We start from the raw sequence: 22934 nt of genomic DNA, 5'->3' as shown, positions 1-22934 counted from the left end.
CCAGCGTGAACTGGGCTCCACTCCTTTGTACAGAGATGACTGGGGGTTTACAGAGAGTGAGGCATAGGGGCTCAGTAGGGTCAGGGAAGTGAAAAGTTACCAAAACAGGGAGGGGAGGGAGAGCCCCAGCTGGTATTGCCAAGCAGCACGCGTGGGACCTGGGCTCCTACCCTCCTGCAGGAGACAGGGCCCTGTCCCAGCGCCTTGGCTGGAACACACAGCAGATTCCTCTGGCAGCCTTGAGGTTTCTCAGGCAGGCACTGTAAGGGGGGCTAGAGTCATCCCAGGGATGTGGCCCTGAGCTACGTTAGCGGGTTTTCAAGTCTTTACAGTCCAAGGCTGAGGCCTAGTTAAGAAAGAACAGGGCTTAGCCCAGCTAGGCCTGGCTCAGCGGTTCAGCACTGACCTAGGATCCAGGCGATCTGGGTTCGAATCCCGGTCAGGGCACATGCTGGGCCTGCTGGCTAGGCAGCCGGTCAATGACTCTGTCATCATTGATGTGTCTGTCTCTCTCTCTCCCTCTCCCTTCGTCTCTCTGAAATCAATAAAGATACATTTTTAAAAAAAGAACAGGGCTTAGAGGAGCCTGGATTGAGTCTGGTAAAGGAGAGAATCTTTGTCATTTAGTTACATTATTTGCCAAGCGCCACCTCTCTCCCTTCCTAAAATCTACGGGAAGGGACCAAAAGCTACTAGAACGCAAGGTGCATCTCCCGTTTCCCTGGAGCCCTTTTTCAGGTTTTAAAAACGTCAACCCAGACACGCGGCGGTGGCGCTCTTTGAACTCCAACAGCTGGGAAACCAGGCTGCAGGCTGGAGAGAACTACAACTCCCAGCAGCCCTGGCGAGAGAGCAAACCCCCCCCCCAACTTCTGGGCGCTGTTCCCTATTGGCCATCGGCCCAGCTCCTCCCGCCCCTTCAAAAGGCTGCAAGCGCTTCCGGCGGGCAGCCACCTCCGGAGGCTCAGGGCTGCAGACCGCGTCCACTTCCGGGGGCCGGGGCGGCGAGGCGCTGACGTCACTTCCGCTGGGCGGGCCCCGGGCTCTCCCGCGCAAATTGAGAGGTCTGGGCGGCCCTTCCGTGTGGCGCCCGCTCGGCTCCGCGAGTTGCAGTCTCCGTGTGTTTCGCGGCGCCGCCTCGGATCCTCAGGTCGAAGTGAGTCTGGGGCCGTGGGGCCGTGGGGCCGTGGAGCCGTGGGGCCATGGGGCCGTGGGGCCCCCACCCGGCTGCCCTGGTGCGGGAGCTTTGGGCGGGTTCCTGCTCGTCCCCGCGTCGCGGTCTCGGGACTGCGGGTCTGCGTGGCCTCCCCGACCCCGCAGCCAAGCGCCGAGGACGCGGCGGGCCGAGGGGTCCGGGAGGGTGTCTGGTCCCGGGGCTGCGGATCGCGGGCGGAGGGACGGGGGGCGCGCCCGCGGCCGCTCCCTGCAGGGCCCGGCACCGGCCGTGCGACTCGGGTCGCTCTGCCCGGCTGGCAGCCCCGCCTTCACGTGCGACCTCCCAGCTTCCCAGTGTTGACAAGTACATTTTTCCCCCCCCTTCACGCAGGCCGAAGAAAACGTGCGTTCTGGGATGGGCTTGCGGGCCGCCCGCGATCGTCCCCGTGCGACGGGGGAATAGAGCGGGGATGTCGCCGCCGGCGCGGCCCCTCGGGGGCCGCCGGGCCTGAGACCGTCCGTGCCCTGCGCGCTCGGGCGTTCCCGGGACGCTGAAGGGGAACCCTGTATTCGAGGATGTCGGCCCCGCTTAGGGGAAACCGCGTTTCATGAAATAGACAGTGTGTCGGCTTTCCCACGAGCGCAAGGAAAACTCTCTTTAAGGGACCTTATCGGAGGGATGGCGCGTTGATTGTTGTTCGGGAACCGTGGCTGGAGGACCACCCGCATCCAGACCCCCTGCTGCGGTTCACATCGAGAACCTGCCACCTGCTGGAATTTGGGAGCCTCTGGACTAGAGCATCAGAGCTTCAGTGCAGGGTCCACAGGGTGAGGCTGACTTCTGAGCCTGTGCCGGCCGCTTTCTTCCCTTAACGCCCCCCCCCCCCAAACTTAATGTTTAGGGGCAAGGAGGGATTTAGGTTAGGAAATGCCAAGCAACTGCTGGGGCCCATCGCTGTCTCTTCTCATCGTGGGGAGTTGGGAGAGTAGTTGCTTCTGGAAGGACTGGGGCGGTTCCACAGTTTCTGTATAGAAAGGGCTTAGGGGTTGCAACCTGGACGGAAGGGTGGTGGTGGTGGTGGGGAGGGGGTGTAACTTAAAGCATTTGTCCTGAAGCATTTATTGTATTTTTCAGTAGAAATGCCTACCTTCCTACAAACCATTTTGAACTCCTGTGCTAATTGGCACGTTGGCGCTTATAATGCCTGTGTAGAGGGACTGTGATGCCATAGCAAGAACAGTTTTGTAGATTTTAGCAATGCCTTTTTGGTAAAGAGAGACTCCTACTTTTTTTTAGCACCTCCATGTGTCTCGTGCTGTGTTTAGGGCTTGGAGCACACATGATTCCAAGTGGGAAAGCACTTTGGAAAGAATAAGCGTTAAGAGACTGTCAAGTGGCATTGGAGATAGTATTAGGGTTTAGTATAAAAATTCTAGACTATGGAAATTGTTTGACAGGGAGCAGCCCAGTAAAAGTATTTGAGAACATTGATTCTCAAACATCTGAACAGGTCTTTATCAGTTTTGTAAAAATTTTCTTCTGAAACTTTTGGGTGAATATATATTTGCTTTAAATATCGCTGTCCTCCCTTTCTTCTTTCACATCATGTAGTTACGTTGGCACGATGGGGATACAAGGATTACTGCAATTTATCAAGGAAGCTTCTGAACCCATCCACGTGAGGAAGTACAAAGGGCAAGTAGTAGCTGTGGACACCTATTGCTGGCTTCACAAAGGCGCGATTGCTTGTGCAGAAAAGCTAGCCAAAGGTGAACCCACTGACAAGTAAGTTTGGGCCTCATGTTAACTTGTTGACATTAAGAGCGAGATTATAGTGCCTTCTTTTCAGAAAAGGATCATTTTCAAGCCATTTTATCAGGAAGTGAGGGTGTGTGTTTTAGAAGGTTGCCAAATCAGGAATGATGTCCTTCTGTGATATAGGCCTAGTTTTTATTTGGAATAAGCCGGACTATCAGCACACTGATGGACAAAAACCAAAGATCGTCTCCTTTCTTCTCTAAGATAAACTTTTTAACAATATACTGAAAATCCATAGTGATTTCAGGCTTCTAGTTTCCTGGGTATAGACTGTACTGCTGAGCCCTGTTACCAAAGCAAGGCATTTGCCTCAAAGGGGCAAGGTATTTTGACTGTCTTTTAGTTCACTTGGAGCCAAAGCTGGTGGGCCATGCTGACATCCAGTTATAACTGTGACCTCATTTGAGGCAGGACTATTGTCCTCTTTATTTTTAAAATAGGAACATTAGAAAAACAAGCACAGTTTCCAGACAGATTTTCCGCAGGGATTTGGGCACTAATTATGTATTTCCTTTTTTGCAATATGTAATTTATCTTCTGAAGGAATATGACTGACTTAAGCACAATAGACAATAGGTAAAATGTGTTAATCTTGTTTGTTTCTTAGAAGGAATTAATGAAATGATGGGAGTTGTAATGCAGCTATTTTTGTTAATTGCCTTGCCAGAATAGAAAACTAAATGTAATACGTGGTCCTTGTTTGAATCCTGGTCTGGGGGAAACAATTGTAGCAGTGCTGTGTTGGAGTCAATTCATATGAGTTTGCTTTATACCCTATCTCCTCCCAGTTCAGTGACCCCACATTGGTATCTTGTCCATCATTGTAAAATATTCACGTCAGGGAAATTGACATACTCAAATCAGGCACTCCTTATGCCAAAACTAGTTGTTGAACATTTACCAGGACACCATAAGTTATAAGAAACATTGGGACAGTTGGACAAATTTTAATATAGACTCTTAATTTTCTTGGGTGTGATAATGGTATAGTTGGAGGAATTAGATATTTATTTTACTGTCCTCTCGCTTTTTAATAGATTTGAAATTTTTCCAAGCGCCACCCCCCCCCCCAAAAAATGGGGGGAAAGGCAAGATTTGGAACCATAAATTGTTAGAACTAGAAGAGATATCAAAGCCTTTTAATTTACAGATGAAGAGAGCAAGGCTTGGAGGGTAAAATAACTCATTGAATGACGTATAGCTTATGAGGATACAAGGCAGGATTTGAACCCAAGTCTAGATTGGTTTCCATTTCCTATGAAAACATTTTAAAAAAAAAATAAAATAAAAACCTCTTCATAATTCATTTCATCTGGTTTTAAAAAGAGCAAAAGTATTACCTTGTAAGATGCAAAACACTTAAGTGTGTTTTCTTTATTTTCATAGGTATGTAGGATTTTGTATGAAATTTGTAAATATGTTACTGTCTCATGGGATCAAGCCTATTCTTGTGTTTGATGGATGTACTTTACCTTCTAAAAAGGAAGTGGAGAAGTCTAGAAGAGAGTAAGTTGAATCTATTTCATCTCTGACTTAATTGCGTAGAGGTTTCATGATATGGTTTGTATACTAGTTGTTTGTGTGTGTGTGTGTGTTTTTAATTTATTGAGGCTTATTTTATAGCCTAGTACATGAGCAAATTTCCTTAAATTTTCTACGTGTGCTAGAGAGGAATGTGCATTCTCTAAATACTGAGTGGACGATTTTCCTGTCCAGTAAATCAAGCTTGTTGATTATAGTGTTCACATCTTCCATATCTTTACTGTTTGTTTGTTTTTATTTGTTTTTTGTGTATCTGTCTCCTAATCCATCAATAACTGAGAAAAGAATGTTAAAATTTCACTATAATAGTTGATTTGTTAATTACCTTGTAGTTCTCTTTTTAATTGAATTTATTCAGGTAACTGCTTAATAAAATTACATAGGTTTCAGGGGTACAATTCTATAATACATTATCTGTATATTCCATTGTGTGTTTACCACTCCAAGTCAGGTCTCCTTCCATCTGTCCATTTTTTTTAAAAAAAAATTTTTTATTGATTTTTAGAGAGAGAGAGAAACATTGATGCGAGAACAAAGCATCAATTGGCTGCCTCCTGCACACCCCCTGCTGGGGCTATAGCCTGTAACCCCAGCATGTGCCCTGACCAGGGACTGAACCAGCAACCTTTCGGTGCACTGGACAATGCCCAACCAACAAAACCACACCAGCCAGGGCCATCGTCCACTTTTTGCTTTGCTTATTTTAGAGCTATTTTATTGGTTGCGATTGAATTTAGAATCTCTTATATTTTTGTGGTACATTGAAACAATAATCCTTTTCTATAAAGTCTCTTTATTTGTTCAGCCCAGTCTAAAAATGGAACCAGGGAATGTGTGTATATATGTGTATGCATTTAATTTTAAAAGACCTCATTAGTTCAGACTGATAACTTCCAATTCAAATTCAGGGTACAGGTGTTTACTTATCTTCTGTACTGCATCAGTATCCTTCCTTCCTTACTGAGACTCCTTGCTTTTAAGGGTCCAGGGGATGATAAAGTTAGAACATCTTATAATTACAGTCGTTCCCCCTCACTCAGTGGGGATACATCCCAAGACCCCCACTGGATGCCTGAAACCCCAGGTGGAACTGAGCCCTAATATTTTGTTTTTTCTGAAGTTTGTTCTCTAGTAGATGTCACAGAGAAGCTCACCGAAACAGTATTCGTCAGGTTTCTTGTATGTTGATAAAGTTCCGTCCTTTATACTTGAAAGTAGTTTTGGTGGTGTAGAAGCCTTACTCACATTTTCTTAAGTGTCTTAGTTAATTCACTTCCTTCTGACATAAAGCATTGCTGTGGGAAAGCCTGATGAGCTGATGTGTGAGTGTGTATCAGAAATCACTTGTTCTTTTTGCCTAGAAGCCCAGGAGATCTGGGTTAATATCCTTAAGGACCTGGTATGCACTTTCAAATGAGTCAAACTTTTTTTATTCTAGGAAAATGTCCTGAATTAGTTTTATTATAGTTTCTCAATTCCACCTCTTAATTTTTTTTGTTCCCTTGCAGAAGACGACAAGCCAACCTTCTTAAGGGAAAGCAGCTTCTTCGTGAGGGGAAAATCTCAGAAGCCAGAGAATGTTTCACCCGTTGTATCAATATCACACATGCCATGGCCCACAAAGTGATTAAAGTAAGCCAAATGAGAAATAATGCCAAGTGACAAACAGTGACATTCATTGAAGCTGGTTCTAAGTTGTTAATTAATGGGACAGCAAGGACATGAAGGGAGGAAGATTATTGTAATCTTGACCTCCTGGACAAGGCTGATGTCAGAGGAAGAAGGGAACAGCATCTTCAGATAGAGGGACTCAGCAGTTTCCAAGGGAGAAAGCCTAAGGAATAAGCCGAGCTCTCCCTTTTTAAATAAGTGGCTTAGATAAACTTCATCAGCATGTCCCGTAGAGATGGAAGGGGTACATTGCTAGAGGGTCAGTTCCACCCCACTGGCATAGAATTTTCAACACTTAGTGACCCTCTACTCCTGGACAACTGTCAGAGACCTTGAGCCAACCTCCTGACTCAGGAACTCTGCAGACTTCCAGGCTACACTACCTAATCTGCTCTGCTTAGAAGCATCTTTTCTTTTTTTAAATATGTCTTTGTTAATTTCAGAAAGAGGAAGGGAGAGAGAGATAGAAACATCAGTGATGAGAGTCATTGATTGGCTGTCTTCTGCACGCCCCCTACTGGGAATTGAACCCCAAACCTGGGCATGTGCCCTGACCAGGAATCAAACCTAGATCTCCTGGATCCTAGGTTGATGCTCAACCGCTGAGCTACGCCAGCCGGGCAGAAGCGTCCTTTGTGTCACTGAATGTTAGTTTCCACGTGCCCACAACTCCAGCCCTCCCTTCCCCTTTTCAGGCCTGTGTTCAAACTGCTTGATAAACAAATGGGAAAATATATACAGTGATTAGAGTCCATAGTTTATCTTGTCAGATAAGACTTTTGTAGTCTGACCAGAGAACCAGTTATTTTTATGGGGAAAATATATTCAGAGATCTAAACATCTCATACAGTTTTGGAGCATAACCATTCTTAAGATGGAAGCTTTCTGTAATTTGAAATAATTAAATTTTATGGCTTGTAGTTATTGCCTGTCTGTGTGTGTCCCCCCCCCCATGTATAGCAGTATTTCTTTTCTCCAAATTTATAAATTGATTTTTAAAAGACTTAGTGGTTATATGATCAGTTCAATATATACTAGGACTAAGAGTAGAAAAAGCATTCTTCAAGGGAAATGATTTTTGCAGATAGCATTGTGCATGTGGAGGCTAGTAAAATAGATTTGAAATAGGAAGTGGTCTAGTTCTTTCCAGGTGCTATTCTGCACATTGACTGGTCCTCTCCCACAGGCGGCTCGGGCTCAGGGAGTAGATTGTCTCGTGGCGCCGTACGAAGCGGATGCACAGCTGGCCTATCTAAACAAAGCGGGCATCGTACAGGCTATAATCACAGAGGACTCTGATCTCCTTGCTTTTGGCTGTAAAAAGGTATTTGACAACAGTGGTTTACTGTCCCCTCTCTTTCCACCTCCTCGCTCTCTCTGGCTCTTTCTGTCTTCCTCGTCTTACCCTCCCCTTCTTCCTCCCCTTAGCCATCACTTCTGGGAAGTAAAGAACTCGACTTAGTGCTGGGGAAAAAAAAAAAAGGTTTTTGAATAGTGTAAATCAAGGAGCTAAAGTTTTTCCCCTCCAGTAATATTATGTTTAATACCTGAAACTAATATCTACTTAGTGTTAATTTTATTTAAAATGAAAGAAGGGTTTTGCTGCTTGACATTTGTATAGCCTGAGTGCTTTTCCAGAGTAAGCCCTTAGATTAGAGCGTTTTGTTGTTTGGTCTAAATTCGTTAGTAGAATATAGACTTATCAGTCTTATTTTTTAATAATGATAACTTATGTGCTTTATATTTTTCAATTAGATTAGGTAAATAAACTAACTTATCCATTAATGGGATTGTGTATAAAACTGTTTAGTGGAAATTTTTGTGATATATTAAGGGGAAAATTAAGATACAGAAATATAAGGTGATCTTAACTGGGTTATTCATATTATCCATATATTTCATAGACGTCTAGCAGGATCTGTGTCAAAAGGTTAATGCTGGGTAATTAATAGATGAGAGATTTAGGACAGCTGTTATTTTGTTCCTCCTAAGTTTCTGTGTTTTCCAATTTTCTGTAATGAATATGTATTACTTTAGAAATAAGAAAAAGGGTTACTTTAAAAAAGTAACAGGAGAAGGTTGGGGAAGTGCTCTCTATAGGAATTGCTGTTTGGTCACCGTGTCAGCCCTGCAGTGTCAGTAGGAAGTGACAGTGTGGAGAGGGCAGTTGTCGCGTCAGAGCCATGGCCGGCGCTTCAGTTTAATTGCTGTGCCGGTTTGACGGTGGTTAGCTGGCCCTGCTGCCTCTGCTCTGTGTCGGGGTGAGGAACGAGAGGTGCCTTAAAAGTTTCGCAGCAGTCAGTGTAATAAAAAGAAAAGTGGCCCCCATAGGCATTAACAGTTCCCTCCCTTCCCAAGGTGATTTTAAAAATGGACCAGGTTGGAAACGGACTGGAAATTGACCAGGCTCGGCTGGGCATGTGCAGACAGCTCGGGGATGTGTTCACAGAAGAGAAGTTCCGTTACATGTGTATTCTTTCGGGCTGCGACTACCTCCCCTCGCTGCGCGGGATTGGACTGGCAAAGGCCTGCAAAGTGCTGAGGCTGGCCAATAACCCAGACATTGTAAAGGTAAGCGATTTACCAAGTGTCATATCCAGTTTCTGAAGCATTTCTTAAATAACAGGTAAAACACTCAGAATGTGGATTGTAAATATTCTGTTACGTTAATGGCCAATAATGTTTCCCTGAAATAAGAAAATGACTCACACGCTAGAACTTTGCTTTTGCCTGCTAATGAACCATGTTTTCAGCCATTGACAAATAAGTAGTAGTGATTTTTAAAAGGAAGAGTAATATAAAGAGAGTTAGGGCTACTTAAAGGATTCTGGGGTAGGAGTGATGGTAAAACGTACCATCTTTTGATTTCTGTCCTATACTCAGTAGTAGTAGTTCTCACACTTTTGGTTTCTGGATCCCTTTATACTCTTAAAAGTTCTTTGTAGTGGTGGTTTTTGTTTATATGGGTTATAGCTATTGACATTTACCAAATCAGGAATTAAAACAAAAGTTGAAATGTTTTATTAATTCATTTAAAATTAATAATAATAAATTCATTACATATTAACACAAATTGTATATTTTTATGAAAAATAGCCACATCTTCTAAAACAAACGAAAATTGTGAGAAGAATTGAACATTTATATAAATCTCTAATCTGGTTTAATAGGCGACAGCGGGGTTCTTGTATCTTCTTCCTAATGCAGTCTGATGTGATGTCCCGTGTCAAGGAGCCTCTGGAAAATTCTCAGTTACCTCACATCACTGCTCTCATGTAAACCTGTTGGTTTTGAGGCTTGTATAGTCTGTACTCTTTATTTGCAGATAACTCTTAAATATCATTGCATCCATTATTAGGTTATCAAGAAGATTGGACATTATCTCAAGATGAATATAACTGTACCAGAAGATTACATCAAAGGATTTATTCGGGCCAACAACACGTTCCTTTATCAGCTAGTGTTTGATCCCATCAGAAGGAAGCTCATCCCTCTGAATGACTATGGAGATGACATTGACCCTGCAACCCTAAGCTATGCTGGCCAGTATCCTTTCTGAACCAGAGGGGTAGAATTTTTCAGTGCCTCCATGTGTTTATGATGGCATTTTTAGTGAGATATTCAGTAAACAGCATGCAAATTGTTTCTTGCTTTCTTTTTATAGCGAAATCTGTATTCAGTTCATTTTAATTACCATGCTAGTGAAAATTGAGAGCAACTTCTTGTTTATAAACCTGAGAACTGTAAACTTGAGAACTCGTTTATAACTTGTTTGTTAGAACTTGCTAATTACTTAGATTGACAATAGAAACATGTCCAGCGTCAGTCACTTAAGGAACATATTCCCAAGGTGGCACCTAAGAGAAACACTCGTGGCAAGCAAGCTGGATGGATTAGGAGGGGCATTGTGGGCATGTGAGGACTGCAGCTGAGGATGGCCCTCCCACAGCCACTAGGCACACACACTCGGGTGGTGCAGAGCCCTGAGCCACTCAGCTGGGGGCCAGGACTTTCCATCTCTTGAAAGGGAGTAATAGTCACCTGGGGTTTTGTTTCAGAAACAACCAACTACTGCAGTGACAAGTAGAGATGAGTAAATATGCTTGCAGTTTCAGTAATGCTGAGTGTAGAGGTAAGTAGGGGCCGTTGACGTTATAAACCTGAAGATTTTCTGTGACAATAGAATACACTTTTCTGTCTTAATACAGTGGTTTTTGTTTGGCTGTTAATAAAAGCATTTTTCCTTAATCTTACCAACCTAGGTATATTGATGATTCCATAGCTCTTCAGATAGCACTTGGAAATAAAGATATAAATACTTTTGAACAGATTGATGACTACAGTCCAGACACTGCTACGGTAACCCTCTAATGGCTTCTTTCTAAAAGCACATTTAGTTATGTCTTGGGAGCCATGACTAAAAGCAGACCTTCACTTAGTGAACATCTGTTAAGCACTTCTATATCCAGGCACTGTGCAGAGTGTAGATTGGAAACAACTTGTGCCAGGGAAATTATATCTGGTAGAACACAGGTGTATTAGTTAATTTCCTTAAGTTAAAAAGTGACCACATTTATATATTATCAAACCTTGGACTTGAACATTTCATTTGACTATACCAAGCATTTGATGCCGTTCTTCTCGTCTCACCCTGTTCAGCTTTTGTCATTGGTGGTGTTGAAGACCCAGATCTAGAAACACTACCCTTGGGAGTATAAGATGGTTCTCACTCATTCGCAATTCAGCAGATATTTAATGAGCACCCTGCTATGTTCTTTAAGCCCTTTCCTGGTTTCTTCTACTTTTTCCCAATTATATAGATACCCCTTATGGTCCACTCTTCCACCATTCTCTTTTCTGTTCATATTTTCGTTCAGACTCTGCTCTCTTTTCATTCATATTTATTCTAACCCAATCTCTAGTCTGTGTACCAGCCACATCATTCTAAATGTCTCTTGAATCTCTGCGTAAATAACGTCTTGTAACCTTAAATCTATCCACAAAGACAAACTCTTCATTCTCACCAGCTTTCCCTAAGATTTCTTTTTCCTTTTTAGCACTTAACTACTATGTAGTTTATGTCTCTGTGGTTTATTTTCTGATTCTTCCCAAAAGACTTTAATCTTCATAAAGGCAGGGTTTTATGGTCTTCCATTGCTAAGTCCTTACAAGCAAGGGTTGTAGTTTCTTTTCCTTGTGCTCCAGAACACTAGCTAACCTGATGTGTTTAACATGCGTAGTAAGTGCTTAGGAAAGGACTGAACTGATGGGAAAGAGCAAGGATTGGACTGGAAACTGGGAAAGAAGAAACTTGTTCACCAGAAAGACAACTAAAAGAAGCAAAGGGACTTAGCAGTGAAAGCAGGCAGCTTGTTTCCAAGTTTTCTGGTCTGATAGGATGAAAGAGATCATGTAACTCATGCATGAAAGAGACATTCATTCAGCAAATAAATGTGGTAAATATGCCACTACTACCTGTCAATAAGCCCTTCCCCAGAGAAAGTCTTCATATTGTCCGCTAAAGATGGTTCCAATCATGGGTTTAATAGAAACTAATGTTTTGTAAATTAGGCTGTTTTGATTTGACTCACCCCGTTTCTAAAGGTGCAGTAGTTGATTACTTTAAATACATTATTTTATGGTTTTAACTTTCAGGTGCTTTGTAAAGGGTATGTAAATGATTATTTAGAGGCTTATTGTCAGGGGATTATGAAACTAATTAATGTTGTGTATTGAAATAATATTCAAATTTTAAGAGTACTTATTTCTTAGAAAGGAGCTAACAAGGTCACTTTACCTTCGTTAGAGGAGAAACAAACCTAAGAGTATAAGACACATTTAACAGAAAAGTGTAGGACTAGAAAATGAAAAAAAAAAATTTTTTTAATATATCTTTATTGATTTCAGAGAGAGGAAGAGAGAGAGAGAGAAACATCAATGATGAGAGAGTCATTGATCAGCTGTCTCTTGCACGCCTCCGACTGGGTTCAAGCCCGCAACCCGGGCATGTGCCCTGACCAGGAATCGAACCTCGATCTTCTGGATCCTAGGCCAACGCTCAACCACTGAGCCTCGCCCAGCTGGGCTGAAAATGTTATTAAAGGACAGATATTTCGTGAAAAAGCTGTTGTTTTTAAGGGTGATTTAATTATTTGCTTATAATTTATGTTGACACAGAGGGAAATAAATTGACTGTTTTTCTTCAAGCAACTTTTTGTCTTTTACTGTTTTAGCCTGCCCAATCAAGAAGTCGTAGCTGGGATGACAGAACATCTCAGAAGTCATCTAATGTTAATAGCATTTGGCATAGGAATTATTGCCCTAGACTTGAGCTGGGTATTGTTCCAGGCACAACAAGATTGAAGGAAAGGCCAAGTACTGTGGGCATTGAACAAGTGGTTAGTACTAAAGGGTTAAATCTTCCAAGGAAGTTGGCCATTGTGAAAAGACCAAGAAGTGGTATGTATATCGTTTTTGTGAAATATTAGTTAGTATTGATCATTTGTAAAAAATCCTTGCTAAACCCAAGGTCATTAAGATTTGTATTATCTTCTAATATATGGGTATTATCTTTGTCAGCTAGAAATTTGAGAAGCATTGGTTCCTGTGTCTTGAAGCTCTGCTTATCTAGTGTTAAAATGTGTTTGCTTATGTACTGTTGAACTGACTCAGAGCAAGTGCAGAAACCTGAAGCATTATATAGAGACAGATCTCCTTTCAGGCTCATAATTGTCAGGAGTCTCTCAGGGCTGTTCAACCTGCCGCTAATCCACGTAACTAATATACAATAGATTCTGTCTGTATTTTCTACTGGATAACAGGAGAGACACCGAGTGTCTACCTCAACTCAGGATAATGCTACATCTATGGAATTACTCGGAGTAGCTAATCTGAAGCTTGTCACAAAAAGAAAATGAAATTAGTCTGGTGTGGCTTCTTGGGGAAGCCTTGTTGGGGCTCTTACAATATCTGTTTGTTCCTCCTCTGTAAGGGCTCATAATTCCCTCATAAAAAACACATTTAGGCTTTTGCCAGGAGCCAAAATCAAATTTACTGATCTCTAGCTTTTTAAAAGTCTACATTTTAAAATTTGAGGTATCAGCTTCTTGTCTCTAGTATTTTGGTGCCCTTAACTATTTTACTGACATTTAGAGTAACGAGCATTGACTCCTATGTGAATGGAAGGTGTTCAGACTGAGAATTAGTTGAACTAATTTAAAACTACTTACTGCTTTCTCTATGTTTGCCCATCTCAGAGTGTAGCCTTTGTATTATTTAGTTTTTGATTTTCTCTAATACCACAGAATACATTTGCCATGCAGTCTTCTAGGGCCCAGAGCCAGGTAATAAGATCAGAGCTACAGTGCAAGTTACTTCTGACTACCTGACAATCACAATACCTGAAAAACCACATCCCTTAGATGGTGTGTATAAAGAACTACTGGTTTTACTGGAACATTTTTTAAATCAAACATTAAATTGATTATATATTTACATGTAAATGTCCTTAAAATTGTTTTTGTTTTGTTTTGTTTTTTACATTCAGAATTAGGCCCTTAGTAGAATGAATATATAGCCTTACCGAATTGAGTGTCCTGACATTTTGGTTTGGGTAATTTCACATAAAATTATACAAATAATTGACATGAAATCGTAGCTAACTTGTGAAATTATAGAACACAGCTATGGAATTTTTTTTTATTTTTTAAATCCTTGGGTTTCCTTTCCTGATGCAGTTTTTTTCAAAGAAAGACTTCATCTTTAGGACAAAGGGACATGGACTGTGAAATTTAAGTGGAATCTCTACCTGCTTGTGACCACAGGTTTATTGGTAACTCTGTTTCTGTTTAGAAGAGCTGTCCGAAGATGATCTGTTGAGCCAATATTCTCTCTCATTTACAAAGAAGACCAAGAAGAACAGTTGCGAAGGTAGTAAATTCTTGAACTCCTCCCAAACGTTTATGCCTGACCTGGTAAACGGAACTACTATTAAAAAAACCGTAAGCGCACCACCTACAACGAGAAACAAATTTGCAGCATTTTTACAGAGAAAAAATGAAGAGAGTGGTGCAGTTGTGGTTCCAGGGACCAGAAGCAGGTATGGTTATATCTCTAGAATGCTGTTTGTCTGCTGTGTTACATACTCCACTGATAGGTGTTTTAATTGTCTTAATAAACATTGAATCTAGTTGGGGAAGCTATAGGACCTGACTGCATCCACTTATAATTTTTATCATGTATTGCCTTAGTGCAGACCTAAATGCACAGCTTTTCCCTTGAACTTCTGCGACTTTTGTCATCGCTTTATGCAGAACCAAAATGAGAATTGTAGACCTTACTGGGGGGTTTGATGAAAGGAGAGAGAGGGTTTTACTCTCCAGCATTTAATAAACATTCTGCTTATATCTTGAACTTGAACTCAATAGTGCTTATTGAGAAGGTAAACTCTAAGTGTTATCTAAGTTTATCTGATGGTGTACCCTGGGATTTTCTTTTTAATCCTAAAAACTGTCCTTAAATACATCTTCTCCAATAATGATACTCAGCTTTCTTTCCTTTGTATTGAAGTATTTTTAATGATGTTTTTTAAAAAAGCTGCTGCATTAAATAAGAATTTAATGATTGATTTGAAAGTCTTGACCTCAGTATTAAAATAATATGGAAGTTTATAGGGTGTATAAAAAGCTGGTAGATTAGCCCTCTCCTACAAGTTCCCAAATGGTTTGCTGCTAGAAATAACCTAAGATGAGGAGTAAATGGCTGGTTTCATTTTGCTTTCTACAAAATATGAGGCGGTCGTTGTAAATGGTCTTTTCTGTTGCATATTTCTAACCCTGTTCAAGAATTTGGCTATCAGGCCTGTGCTGGCCGCCGTGTTAGCATTATGGTGGATACAGAGGCTTAGGCAGTGCCTGTCCTCGGGGAGCTTGTGGTCAGTTTGGAAGTTGAGAAGGTTTGCAGAAAGAATATCTCTGCAATGATTAGGTATCGATAAAATACACAAGCTCTAACTACGTGTATATAGAGATGATTGCTTTTAGAAAATGCTAAAAATTTGCTGTGTAAAAAAATTTCTCAATTGAACGTTCAAGCTCTCTTTTGCCTTTAATTATGAAATTACTTATTTACGAGACTTTGTTTTAAAAAGAAACTGGGCCATTTTCTGAATCTTATCACCTTGTGAGGAAACTATAATACTTATGCATTCTGTTTTTTCTGTTAGGTTTTTTTGCAATTCTCTGGATTCTATGGACTCTGTATCAAAGAAAGAAGGCAGCCAGCCTCTAGATGAAACTGCTGTCACAAATGAAAAGACCAATCTCAGTGAATCAGATTGTCTAGAGAGCAAGAAGCTGGTTGATCTCAATGAATCAGGTTGTCTAGAGAGCAAGAAGCTGGTTGATCTCAATGAATCAGATTGTGTAGAGGGCAAGAAGCTGGTTGATCTCAATGAATCAGATTGTGTAGAGGGCAAGAAGCTGGTCGATCTCAATGAATCAGGTTGTCTAGAGGGCAATAAGCTGGTCGATCTCGATGAATCAGATTGTCTAGAGGGCAAGAAGCTGGTTGATCTCGATGAATCAGATTGTCTAGTGGGCAAGAAGCTGGTCGATCTCGATGAATCAGATTGTCTAGAGGGCAAGAAGCTGGTTGATCTCGATGAATCAGATTGTCTAGAGAGCAAGAAGCTCGTTGATAGGAATGCAGCACATAATCCAAGCAAACATATTCCAGAGGGTGTAACTGTGACTGCTGATGAAGAGTCTCCATTTTTCAAGACCAGCAGATTCACAAGGACCATTTCACCACCTACTTTGGGGACACTAAGAAGTTGTTTTAGTTGGTCTGGAAGTCTTCGAGATTTTTCAAGAACTCCGAGCCCCTCTCCAAGCACACTGTTGCATCAGTTCCAGAGAAAGGGCGATTCCCCCAGCTCTCTGCCTAAGCGTGAGATGCCCGAGGTGTCTCAGGTAAAGAGTGATGAGTCAGATGGTGAAACTCACCCTGTACATGAACTGGACTGGTCTTCACAATCTCAGGAGAGCGTGGCATTATCACCACACAGCTTAAATGAGTCAAAACTTTCTCAGCCTTCTAGCAAGGATTTCCATTCAGAGGTAAGTCGCATCATGAAGCCTTTGTTTTCTAATGTATGTGTGGAACAAAAGAGGGTGTTTATCATATAATTGAGAAAAGTTTGCCTATGTTATGGAAAGAATTGGCTGTCTAGATTTTTCATTCTAGATGTTACTGTGTAGAAAATGCACATTTTACTCATCTGAAGGATGTCTCTGTATCTTTCCTGTTTTAAACTCTTGTACATTTACTCTAACTATGTTTTTTGAATCGCTGTGTGTTCCGGTGATAGGTGTCTGAAGTTGTGGAAGTTAAGACCTAAGCAGAATGATAAGCTATGAAATGAAAAGTTGTTATAAATTTAATATTTATTCCTTAATAAACTCTTGAATTCAGAGAACATTTGAAACGTTATAAGGAGATGGCCCTATTAATGTGATGGTGTCCATCTTAAGTTTTAATACTTCAGAAATATATTTTCATTAACTCTTACTCTTGCTTAATTTCCCCTTTATAACAAAATAAAACAAGAGATTTTATGTTATTTTGCTTTGAATTAATAAAAGCATCCTAATCATTTTTTATTTATAAAATACCTTTTAATCTGACTTAAATAAAATTAAAATCCTAAGTAAGTACTGTTCATGAGACCCAGTGACATTATATTTTAAAATGACATAACATAATAGCTTTTTTCAAATCTGAGTTATCTCAAAATACTTTAGCGTCTCAGTTTGAGATATCTCAGTGTAACATACTTCATTTTATATCTGCCAACTATAATTGCCAAGTTGTGAGAGCAATTATAGCCTCAATGGTATTGGACAGAATTTAGTGTCTGATAATCCTGAATTTTGGACAGCATCTAACAAACCAGCATAGCTTGTATTTCTCAAAAGGAAAATTTTTTATTAAGTTTCTTGTCTTCTGGCCGACCATTTGTTGTACTAATTAGTTATAGAAACATGAATCCTCTCCCCTCAGCAAAAGACAAAGTAAACTAGAAATTATTCTTTAAGTGGTCTTTTGCCTCCGGATGTAGTAAATTCCTATTAGGATAAAAGAGTAATAAAACAAAGACTGTGTAATGTGTTTCGTCCAGAAACTGTTCCAGAAAGCCACAGTGCACTGGGCCTTCCATTTGAGTGTCAGTTTTTACTGTGTGGCTCTCAAGGGAATGTTTCTGTAGTGGCGATTTCCACTGATGGTTCACTTACAGGCAGCAGCCATCTATTCTGTGGGTACTGAGGTCAGTGACCCCATCTGAGGTGGATTAACCTCAGGACCTTACTCGTGATCTTTTTTAGGAATTGGTTTAGCCCAGCCAGCGTGGCTCAGCGGTTAAGAGTCAGCCTATGAACCTAGGAGATCGTGGTTCGATTCCCGGTCGGGGGCGTGCAGGGGGCAGCCCATCAGTGACTCTCATCATTGATGTTTCTATCTCCCCTTCTCCCTTCCTCTCGCTGAGATCAATAAAGACTTAAAAAAAGAAAAGAAAATGGGTTAGCCCAGAGTCACCACTCCTGTTCCCAGTGTGTGAAGAATATTACAGTTTCTGGAGTATTTTTTCACCTTGGTTTTTTTTAAGTATATGATACTGTGTAGAATCCCAAGATAAATATTAAAAGAAAACCGTCATGAAAAATGCAGCAATGTAGTTTTCTAAATTTCCACTTGTCCTTTTTATTTGACTTTGGTGGGAATCCAGATGATTCTGTCCCTAGAAAAGTCTTCCGTGATGGGGTTGGGGTAGAGGGTGGGTCTTGCAGTCATTGCTGAAAGTGACTGCTTTCCATTCCGTGCTGCCCTACTTCTAGAAAGCAGGCGCCTTTTTCTCTTTAAGGTTGAATGTGTTACACAGTGAGATGTAGAACTGCCCTGGCTCAGCGCTGTGGAGCTGGGGATTGATGAAACTTAGCCAGGCCGCGCAGGCGGAGGCTGTTACCTTGAGTTTCAGCATTTGGGCTGGCTTCAGAAACCGTGCAGAAAGGCCTTCCCTTTGTAGCGTGGACTTGACTTGTAAGAAACCCGCAAACCTCGTTCTTTCCACATTGGGTCCATTATCTTTTATTCTATCCCAAGCTTGTTATACTTTCTGTTCTGAAAAACTACATTTTATTTATATGGTTTTTCTCATTCGTTTTATGTTTTGTTGAGTTTTGATTAGTTGTCATAAAAATCCCATATTAAAAATCTAATTTTACTTTTTTTTTGACCTGGGGGATCTAGGAATCTGGTTGCAATTTTAAGTCACTTGGCAATCAGGGTAATCAGAAATCCAAGGTACACTTATCTCATTTTTCAAACAAAGACAGGCGTCTAAGGAGCAAGGTAAAACATTTATTTATTTTTTTAATTTCAGAAGCAGTGTATGATTATTACCAGAAAATGAGAAATATAAGCAAATTAAAAATTAAAATGCCTATATTTTCATTTATACAAAAATGTCTGCTTTCAAATCTTAGATCAATAATGTTTGTGCTTGATTGAAGGTGATTAAGTTGTGAAACCTGCTATTTTCCCTTGTGGTATAAAGATCTTTTTCCATGTGCTTACTTAGCATTATTTGTAATGACTATAGAGTCATGTGCCTTTTCTTTATAATCTTTCTTCTGCAGGGGGTAAAGAAAAACGACCAAACGTCTATCCAAATTCTGGTTGTTTCTTTCTTTGTCTTGTCCGTTGCTCTCTCCCTTTTCCTGTCACCAACACCCTCACTCAGGATTTCCACCTTTCGTGTGTGAATCTTTTCATTCTTTGTACACCGCCTGCCAGCTCCATCAATTTTACATACCTTACTTGCTTTATATACCTCCTTGTTACTATCCTAAAAACACCAACACCTTAACGGCCCCACATTTCACCCAATAAAAATCAACCCTTAGGTGGAAACAACCTAAATGTCAATAGAGATCTGTGTAAGTAAATTATGGCTCATTTATACAGTGGAAGAACAGGCAACCTATTCAAAACAAAATTTAGTTCTATGTATGAAATGGAAAAGTCTCCTAGACACATTATTAAGTAAAATCAAGATATATTAGGTGATAAACACAATGTACACAACCGTGTGTATTATGCTGCTGTGTGTGTGTGTACACAGCAGTCCCCCTTTATCCATGGTTTCACTCTCTGCAGTTTCAGTTACCTATGGTCATTATTATTAAATATTGAAAAGTATTATTCAATACCTGAAAATATTAAATGAGAAATTACAGAAATGAACACTTCATGAGTTTTCAATTGCATGTCACGTTCTAAGTAGCACAGTGAAATTCCACGCCTCGCTGCATCCCGCCTGGGAGGCGAGGCCCCCGTGTTCAGTGGAGTCCCGCCGTGTACGCTACACACCGTTGGCTGCTTAGGAGCCGTCTTTGTTATCAGACCGCCTGTCGCGTTATCAGGGCTTGTGTTCAATTCACCCTTATTTTACTTAATAATGTCCCCAAAGCATAAGAGTAGAGATGCTACTACTACAATTCAGACATGCTGAAGAGGAGCCCTAAAGTGAATGTTCTCGACTTAATAAGGAAAGAAAAATTTGTGTGCTGAGGTTGCTGAGATCTATGGTAAGGACAAATCTTCTATTGTGAAATTGTGAAGAAAGAAAAGGAATTTGTGCTAGTTTTGCTCTCGCACCTCAAACTGCAAAAGTTACAGCTGCAGGGTGTGTTCAGGGCTTAGTGTAGATGGCAAAGGCATTAAACTTTATCATAGGTATGTATGTACAGAAAACAACATAGTATTTATAGGGTTAGGTACTGTCCACATTGCAGGCATCCACTGGGGGTCTTGGGACATCCCCCACGAATAAGGGGTGCCGACTGTAAATGGATTGAGACAGCGATTGCAGAGAGGTGATGAAAGCGAAAGGGAGGGGCTCACTTTTCTCTATTTTATAACTTAAATTTAGTGCCAGGTGCTGCATCTATTACCTTTTAAAATTATGATAATTTTTGCAGATGTTTATAAATAGCACATTTTTTGACACACTGCTTATGTTATTTTTCTGTTCCAGAGTATAAAGAATAGTTTGAAATTTAACTAAAGGTAGTTGCTTTAACAGAATAGTATTAAAACGGGCATTTAATCTTCAGGTTCCCGGGCTCTATAAATCTAGTTCTTTGGACAGTCTTCCTACAACCAAGATCAAACCTCTGGTACCCGCCAGAGTCAGTGGGCTGAGCAGGAGGCCAGCAAGAAGCCAGAAGAGGAAGCATCATGATGCCGAGAACAAGCCGGGCTTGCAGATAAAAATCAACGAGCTCTGGAAAAATTTTGGATTTAAAAAGTGAGTTTTGTTGTTACTCTAAAATAGGGTACTTTTTTTTTTTCTGTAATTTCAGTCCATCTCTCAACTCTTTGTATTTCCATGTGAGTCAATTTATTTGTCTCTTACCTAAGAGAATTATATTCCCCCATTTCCTTTAGCTGACTGTAAGTATATTAACTTCAATTTCTGTGCCTTCTTTTAGTGAAAAGGTGGCAAACTGAAAAAAACCGTCAGTTCCCAATCTGGCTCTGGGAGTCTCCCTGTTGTTAAACAAATTACTTTCATTATACAGTATTTCTACAGTATTAACACAATCTTACGTCAAAATCTTCGAGTATTCGGAAGCTGTCAAGTGGCAGATTCAGGTTTTCCATAATTCAAATTTTCACTTGAAAGCTTCAGTGTTATTACTGGCAATGAATACTTTTAGTTGCTTTCTTGGAAGTAACAAACAGGCTCTCTTCATTTTAGAGCAGCCCTTTACCAAATACCTAAATTTGAATAACAGTAGTGTTACAGGTGCTTTCAGTTGAGATAATCATCTTACCTCATGCAGCAAAAGTCGGTGTCCAACAAGTGCACTGTATGTATTTCTCTGTCACAATATTAAAAGTTGAGAGGGTTGAGATTTAATGAAATGAATGCTTTTTACTACTTTGTCAAGACTGTTCTTTAGTGAGACTGGCTTTTTTTGTGTGTAAGTATATGCAAATACCCCCTTCCAACCAAACACACAGACACCCCCCCCAAAAAAGGGGGTGGGGGAGTAAACCATCGGGCTAAAGCGTTTGTTTATGCCTCGCTTGTATTGGTTGTTAGCAGGACTTGAGAACGGTGCTAAGTAGAAAAGAACTAGTTTCTGTATTGGACTCGGTCCGCCTTAGCCAGTATAGATTTATTAGGCACCCTTTTACAGCATTACTGTAAAAGGTAATTTAGGAAGCAAGAGGACACTGTGAAGCAGGTTTGTTTGATGTGCTCAGAGAACCTGAATGTGCATATTGTGAATTTAGGCAAATCACACAACAAAGGGTCTTGTCTTCCTCATATATCCAGGGAGATCATTTTCTAATTGCTACCCTAAAAGCACCACATGCATTTCATTCTGTTCTATTTTGCAGAGATTCTGAAAAGCTGCCTTCTTGCAAGAAGCCAGATCCCCTGTCTCCGGTCAAAGATAATATCCAACTAACGCCTGAAACAGAAGAAGACATATTTAACAAATCCCAGTGCGCGTTTGTGCAGAGAGCAATATTCCCATGAACGCGGGCAGCTGGGAAGCTCTTGCCTACGAGAGACTTTCTGTCGATGTAAAGTCCTGCTTGGGAATGAGGCGGTTACCCGTCTGAAAGATTTGTTTAGATTTATGCCACTTTTTTAAATAGAATGCATTTTGTATATTAACTGTGATTGTTTCTTTTGTTCAGCTTTTTATATTTTCATAAGAAGCTAACTAGAGAAATTATTTTGTTTTTGACAATTTGGGGAAGTTTTAATGTTAATTGGGCAAGTCTGCTGGGATTTATAAAAATGTACTCTAAAGATTTCTGTTTCATTGTCAGACATAAATATGGTGAATGGTAAACCACAGTTCTGTAATTATTTTATCCTAGAGGAAATCACTGTATTTCTCCAAGCTTTAAAATTTTCCACCAGCCTCTTCTATCTTTCAGGGTTGAAAATAAAGTTGCTGGGATGGGAGGGGCAGTTGGGAGGCTTCAAGGTCATTGCTTTAGTACCCCTGAAGAGCTGGGTTGGGTTACAGATTTGACAGTGGAAGAAAATTGCATTTAGCCTTACGTGAAAGGAGCTACTTCTTATATCATTAATATTCTTAAACTTCAAAAATAGCCTATTTTTTTAATGTCTTTTTTGAAGTCCGGGCTAGAAATTCCTTAACATATATTTAAACCTAGTGCCCTAGGTGTGATATAAGATACTAAAATTGCAGAGGCTTTGGTATGTACACTCTACAGAGAAATAGGCAGTTACCTGGAACGAGAACCATCTGTGCAAGTGCAGATCTGACATGAAGTAAAGAAATTACTACTCTAAAAGTATGTAAGATAAAGGATAGGGACCCAGAGTATTTTAATTTTTAAATGAGATTTTAAATAAAGGACTGTTGGCTATAGAGGTCAGAATGGAACGATAAACACAGCATTGTAAGAAACAGCATAACATTTTTAAAAAGGAACAAAAATGAAAACCAATCTGGGGAAAAAGCAAATCCAAAAAATAGAAGCAAACCTGAGTTTTCAACGAATGTTTCCCTCTGTAGAACAAATTAAGAGTGTGACTCAAACATGGTCTACAAACATTTATCTTCTCACCCATTTAAAATGCCCGTCAAAGGCCAGAAGAGGAACGAAACGTACTGTAGATTCACAAAGGTTA

General features: G+C 40.6%; 1 protein-coding gene across 2 annotated transcripts; it reads left to right on the top strand.

Annotated features, from left to right (window-relative positions):
• Positions 1-1023: 1023 nt before the first annotated feature.
• Positions 1024-22081, top strand: EXO1 (exonuclease 1). Of its 2 annotated transcripts, none has more exons than XM_081124182.1 (14): positions 1024-1156; positions 1547-1983; positions 2768-2941; positions 4361-4480; positions 6025-6148; positions 7374-7511; positions 8546-8758; positions 9546-9733; positions 10450-10546; positions 12421-12646; positions 14039-14285; positions 15411-16305; positions 20362-20555; positions 21659-22081. In XM_081124182.1, the coding sequence occupies exons 3-14, from the start codon at positions 2781-2783 to the stop codon at positions 21798-21800; spliced, it is 2745 nt and encodes a 914-aa protein (XP_080980308.1). In that variant the 5' UTR covers positions 1024-1156; positions 1547-1983; positions 2768-2780; the 3' UTR covers positions 21801-22081. The 2 variants fall into 2 exon arrangements, with proteins under 2 accessions (XP_080980308.1, XP_080980309.1); XM_081124183.1 differs by lacking the exon at positions 1024-1156 and adding an exon at positions 18494-18595 and having other exon boundaries at positions 1898-1983.
• Positions 22082-22934: the final 853 nt, after the last annotated feature.

Source organism: Miniopterus schreibersii (genome assembly GCF_964146895.1).
Source record: "Miniopterus schreibersii genome assembly, chromosome: 21".
Classification (NCBI taxonomy): Eukaryota; Metazoa; Chordata; class Mammalia; order Chiroptera; family Miniopteridae; genus Miniopterus; species Miniopterus schreibersii.
Note: the sequence above shows the minus strand (reverse complement) of the source record. Positions and strands in the feature narration are given on the sequence as shown.

Coding starts and splice junctions, on each gene's coding strand:
- EXO1 (XM_081124183.1), top strand. CDS start 2,781: ATGGGGATACAAGGATTACTGCAATTTATCAAGGAAGCTTCTGAACCC. Junction 6,149..7,373: donor TGGCCCACAAAGTGATTAAA/GTAAGCCAAATG, acceptor CCTCTCCCACAG/GCGGCTCGGGCTCAGGGAGT. Junction 12,647..14,038: donor TGTGAAAAGACCAAGAAGTG/GTATGTATATCG, acceptor GTTTCTGTTTAG/AAGAGCTGTCCGAAGATGAT.